This window comes from Lolium rigidum, chromosome 1 (genome assembly GCF_022539505.1).
Source record: "Lolium rigidum isolate FL_2022 chromosome 1, APGP_CSIRO_Lrig_0.1, whole genome shotgun sequence".
Taxonomy (NCBI): domain Eukaryota; kingdom Viridiplantae; phylum Streptophyta; class Magnoliopsida; order Poales; family Poaceae; genus Lolium; species Lolium rigidum.
In genome coordinates, this window is record NC_061508.1 from 258,238,542 (window position 1) to 258,244,214 (window position 5,673).

At 46.8% G+C, this 5,673-nt stretch overlaps 2 protein-coding genes across 2 annotated transcripts; both read right to left on the reverse strand.

Annotated features, from left to right (window-relative positions):
- Positions 1–2,755: 2,755 nt before the first annotated feature.
- On the reverse strand, positions 2,756–3,232 carry LOC124683556 (RING-H2 finger protein ATL39-like). Its single transcript, XM_047218052.1, has one exon. It carries the CDS (start codon positions 3,230–3,232, stop codon positions 2,756–2,758), a length of 477 nt encoding a protein of 158 aa, XP_047074008.1.
- Positions 3,233–4,497: 1,265 nt separating this feature from the next.
- On the reverse strand, positions 4,498–4,971 carry LOC124684051 (RING-H2 finger protein ATL39-like). Its single transcript, XM_047218456.1, has one exon. The coding sequence runs from the start codon at positions 4,969–4,971 to the stop codon at positions 4,498–4,500; it is 474 nt and encodes a 157-aa protein (XP_047074412.1).
- Between the last annotated feature and the right edge of the window lie 702 nt (positions 4,972–5,673).

The following is a 5,673-nucleotide window of genomic DNA, read 5'->3' on the forward strand; positions in this document are numbered from 1 at the left end:
TTGAGACAAAAGTTTGGTGTTACGGTATTTGTTTTGCAATAAATCTTGGCAAACACCTTCTTCTGTTAAAAGTCTGAAGAGGCACTTCTTAGTGAACATAGTTATTTTTAATTTCTAGCACCCCCCCCCCCCCTTCATATTTATATAGTTTCTCTTAGAACAATTTCTAACAGAAATAGCATGAACATCGGAAAATTGGTTAAAACTGAGTTTATGAGCACCAACGAATCCCCATATGAGAGCAAATTGCCCACCCAACTCGTGAGCTTTATCTCAAAACGGTCTTCAACTGTTTTCCATACACTACTTTTAAGTTTGCGTAAGTGAATAGCGATTCCCAAATATATATAAGGGGACCATCCAGCCTCACACCCAAAAAAATTAATATATTGTTCGTCAACCTCTTTCTCTTTACAAAAATAGAAAACTTCTCTCTTATGGAAGAAAACAAAGTTATAAGTTCCAATTATTTTAAAAAGTAGGCATATATAAAGAGGATAGGTAGATACATACATGCACAGTTTAAAAATCACCCCAACAAGCTAGTGAACCGGTGAGGTGACTTGCTGATTGGGTCATTGGTCCAACCGTCGGCTCAGCCGGTTAGAGAGCGACAAAAAAAAAACATCAAATTTATTAAATAATTAAGTCAATTCCTAAAAAATAGCCTTGAATCTTATATATAGTATTTACTTCTGTAGAATATAACAAAAGAAGCTTAGCCGAGATACCTTTGCTTAGAGGATCTCCAACATATACACTAAAATAGGGTGGTGCTTAAAAACTGTCTTTTTTTTTTCACGGGAGCGCAAAAAAATGCTCCAGCAGATGCCAAGTAATATGTTGTGCCCAGAAAAGAGTTATGCATGCCCAAAAAAAAAAGCTCAGCCGTGCACCGCATATTTGTGGTGCGCACTACTGCACGCTGCAAAATAGAACTTTCGCGTGCGCATCCCAATCGACAATCTGAAGTCTCGTGTGCAAAACCATTTGCATCCCTCCTCGACCTCGGCTGGTGAAATTCTAGCCATGTTGGGCGGTTCTGGCACTCCCCCACCCCTCCCTTCTTCTTTGCCCCCTCCGCTACTGCCGAAGCAATTCCATTTCCTGAGAAAACCACCAAGCCACCAGCGCATCCAACCCTAACACCGCCATTGTCTGCGGTCAGATGTTTGTGACGTCACGGCCCCGCGTCGCACTGATGCTAGTCCCTCCTCCGGCGCCCATCACGAAGACAAGGAAGAGACACTGGCCAGCGAGAAGCGGGTGGTGTCTTCGGCGGCGCCACGACAGAAGAAGGGCAAAATCAGCGCCAGGGTGTAAGGCAAACCTCCCACAGCGAATGCCAAGCAAGCGACCAAAAAATTCCAGACACTGCCACTTCCCCCGGTGCCACCCCCGCCGGCAGCGACTGAAGAGGAGGTTAAGCCGTCTGCTGTACACACACGTTTTCGGCGTAATGTCTGAAAGGTACGTAGTTTGTTTCTCTATTGTTTTCAATTATGTAGATGAATATAAATGATCAATTGAAATTTAGGTTTGATGAGTGTTCAATTTGGTTTTTTGTAGTGTTGATTATGTAACGTTTATGTCAACTATGAATATTGGTTTCACACATTCACAAGATCATCGGTCTCAATATATACCCTCGCAAGAATATGACCGACAATATATATGATTATATCGACTTGGAGTTTGAAGGTGGGGTGAGGGTTTTGTTGATGCACCGAGGGGGAGATCGGCCAATTATAACGGGTGGATTTATGGCTTGCATGGTAGCTCCCAATCCTCCTATGGGTGGTGGCTTTGGACCTTCGATGGGTGATGGCATGGGCTCCTACAATATTCCCAACATCGATGTTTCGAATGAATAAGGCGAAGAAACCAATGGAGAAGATGACGCATGAGTGTCGTTTGCATTGTTTTCATGATTGTGATGTGCTTGTATGAACATAGATTATTTTTGTGAACTTGTTTGTGTTCAACTATGCTATGCTTTTGAACCATGTCATGTATTTGGACTATGCTATATACGATTACTTGTGACAAGATGCATAACTTGTACCAAAGTAGTTTTGTAAGTTGTAGTAATCACAGGCCGTAAAGAAACTTATACTTTTGGCAGAAAAAATGGCATATGTCTCAGATGTCCTGTATATCCATGAACCTTTAGAATTTTTTTCTCAAACTTTCATATGTTTTTCCTTGATGTTTACAAGGTAGATCTGATTCCCAGAGCACATTTGTGTTCTTGGTGGTCAGTAGGTTTTTACCTAGCACGTAAATTTTGTGATGTTCAAAGTTACTTACTCATATTCTATACAGCTTGACTTTTAATTTTCAAATAAGTATATTAATAGGATTAAAATTCTATTCCTACACTCACACGTGACTTTCTTGGTGTAAAATGTATTTTCTGGAAACAAATCACCGCTCATGTGGTTCAGATGGAATTATATGCATGATTAGGTTCAAACCAACCGTCATGCTGCTGATTTTTAGAAACTTTAGTGCTATGGAGATTAACCTGCCAACTTGCAAGGTTGCAAATGGAGAACATTAACTAGAAACAAGAGTGGTGATTTGCAGAGCTAGAACAAAATTTCATGGCACAGATACGTTGACAAGCTACAACGACTACATGGTGAGGCTGTACAACTACATGGAGTAGTAGAGAACTAGCAGCAGTCTAGCACACATGTGAGCATGCGTGCACCTTGCCGGAGACCAACTTGGGTGACCGGCCGGCGGAGGCCTACACCGGCAGCTCCGTCGTCAACGCGGGCTGGTCGTCCTCTTCCGGCGGCTCAACCTCCGCGCGGCAAAGCGGGCACGTGTCGTGCGACGCCAGCCACAGGTCGATGCACTCCACGTGGTACAGGTGCTTGCACAAGGGCAGCAACCGCACCATCTCGCCTGCTTGCACCGTGCCGAGGCACACCGAGCACTGCGCACCGTCGCCGCTGCCGCTGTGCCTGGCAGACCCGGTGTACGCGAACTCAGGTATCTTGGCGAGGTCCACGCTGCGACCACGACCTCCCGCCGCGTCGGTATCCGCCGTGGCGGCGGCGACCGGCGCTCGGTTGCGGATATGGTAGCAGAAGAAGACGAGGACGAAGATGATCGCGACGCCCACGAGGCCGACGCAGGTGTAGCTGAAGATCACCGTCCCTTTGTTGAGGTGATGCGCGCGCTCCGAGTTTGGCATAGCCGTCGGTCCGAAGGAAGCCATGGATCGAGCTTGCTGCTTCTGCTTCGAAGACTTCCGTCGGCCGGCCTGCTGTAGGTAGATGATCGAGAGCCGACGACCTTATCATGCGGGAGATATGGGTAGATGCGTGGTACGGTGGCCAGTTGGTGCGTTTTCTAGTGTTGCGGGTGGGCGAATTCAGAATTCTAGTCGCAGCTGTCAGCAATTTAGCATTGACTTTGTACCATGTACTTGCAATAGCTTGAGAGTGGCACGCATGACGAGCGACAGTAGTACTAATTTAGAGATGGGAGACACTGTCAACTCTCTTTTTTTTTTCGAAAAGAGGATAACCCCCGCCACTTTATCAACTCTCTACGCACACTGGCTAGTGGCTAGTTGTAAAACAAATAATAATAATCTAAAACCTACCGGTGGTGAGCCTAATCCAGGAGATTTTGCAAGGAAACGACAGTGTGATTTTTAAAATTTTAGTACAAACGGGCTCGCTCTAATCAACACATGAAATGCCTACAATGTTGACGGCCCCGAATCCTTGGCAAACATGCAAAAACACTCGGCATTGGGTACGCCAACGGTGGCTCTCGGCGTAGAGCCGTCGGCAATGAATATTCCGTGTTATGATTAACAAGTATTTTATTGTGGAGATTAACTTGCAACGGTATTTTATTGTGGAGATTAACTTGCAACGGCACCGATTCTCTGACTTTGCCTCTCTAACATTTTCGTGATTTTGAGTCACTGAAATGTTGGGGCGACACAAATTCTCTAACTTTGCCTCTCTATTATTTTCATGAATTTGAGTCACTGAAATGTAGGGGCCATCAGATGCAGGATCCGGCAGTCAATGATCCAAAGTCAGGACATGCCAAGTTAGAAAATCCTATTCGAACTTGCAACAGCACGGATTCTGTGACGACTTTGCCTTTCTGACATTTTTCAGATTTTCCAGACTTTGAGTTTTTGAAATGTGAGGGCCACCAGATACGGCACCTATAGCAGTTAATGACCCAAAATCAGGACAGGTAAAAGTCAAAGAATCCCATCCAAACTAGCAACGGCACGGATTAAGAACTGGAACATGAGTAGTGGTGATCTTGCAAACCCGAAAAAACTCTGGTATAAATAAAAATGCATTTACATGTTAATTACAACTACTAGTACTATGCTGAACTGCTGATGATGTATATTAACCGATAAGCAGAATTGGCACACATGTGACAAGCTACAGCTAATTAGCATGCACCTTGCCGGAGACCAACTTCGACGACCGGCAGCGTGGCGCCCTACACCGGCAGCTCCGTCGTCATCGCTTGTTGACCGTCGTCGTCCGGCGGCTCAACCTCCGCGCGGCAAAGCGGGCACGTGTCGTGCGACGCCAGCCACATGTCGATGCACTCCACGTGGTACAGGTGCTTGCACAACGGCAGTTGCCGCACCATCTCGCCGCCCTCCACCGTGCCGATGCACACAGAGCACTGCGCACCGTCGCCGCGTCCGCTGTGCCTTGCAGACTTGGTGTACGCGAACTCCGGAAGCTTCGCGAGGTCCACGATGCGACCGCGACCACCGGTACCGGCCGCTGCCCCGGCGGCGGCCACCGGTGCTCGGTTGCGGAATTGATAGCAGAAGAAGAAGACGACGGAGAAGAGCGCGGCGCCCGTGAGGCCGATGCAGGTGTAGCTGAAGATCGCCGTGCCTTGGCTGGCCTGCAGCTGGTTATCCGAGTTCGGCAAAGTCGTCGGTCCGAACGATGCCATGGAGGTTGGTGCTGCTTCTGCGCCTTCGCAGGCTGGCGCGTGCCGTAGCTATGTAGAAGAACCTACGAGAGCCGCCTCCGACTGTGTAGGGAGTAGGGACTTATCCGGCGAGAGGTATAATGATGGATGATACGGTGGGCAATTGGTGTATTTTCTATTGTTGCGGGCTGGGATGGGGGAGTTTTGCTCGCAGTTGTCACCGATTTAGAATTTAGTTGAAGTAGCTTCCGAGGGAAATGCATGCATGAGGGTCGTTTACCGGCGCCGAAGCGACAGTTTAGATAACGAAAACACTTCGTCAACTCTCTGCACGCTGGCTGTACAGAACAAACAATATATATGCGCCTAATCCACGGCGGTTTTGCGCGGAAGAAGAGGTCTGGGCATCGAGATTTGTGGGTTTTCCACCTCGAAAGAAAAAGATTTGTGGTTTTCTTTCGTCTTCTTTGTACCGAATTATTCACTGCGTAAAAGGGTCATCAGTTATATATTCCGTCAGTGAGTGTTTGTTTATGGGCTCGAGTGCTGCGGTTTTGGTTTGAAGCACATTCTTTCTCTGCAATCCGATGGGCCAACCGGTATGTGTATGTGTTTATTCTTTTCTTTCTCAATAACTAGCACAGGGCCCTCGCAAATGCGAGGACATCACTTTTAGTACTTTCAAAGTGATTATAATTTACTTTTATATTCTGCAATCACTTT

Coding starts and splice junctions, on each gene's coding strand:
- LOC124683556 (XM_047218052.1), bottom strand. CDS start 3,232: ATGGCTTCCTTCGGACCGACGGCTATGCCAAACTCGGAGCGCGCGCAT.
- LOC124684051 (XM_047218456.1), bottom strand. CDS start 4,971: ATGGCATCGTTCGGACCGACGACTTTGCCGAACTCGGATAACCAGCTG.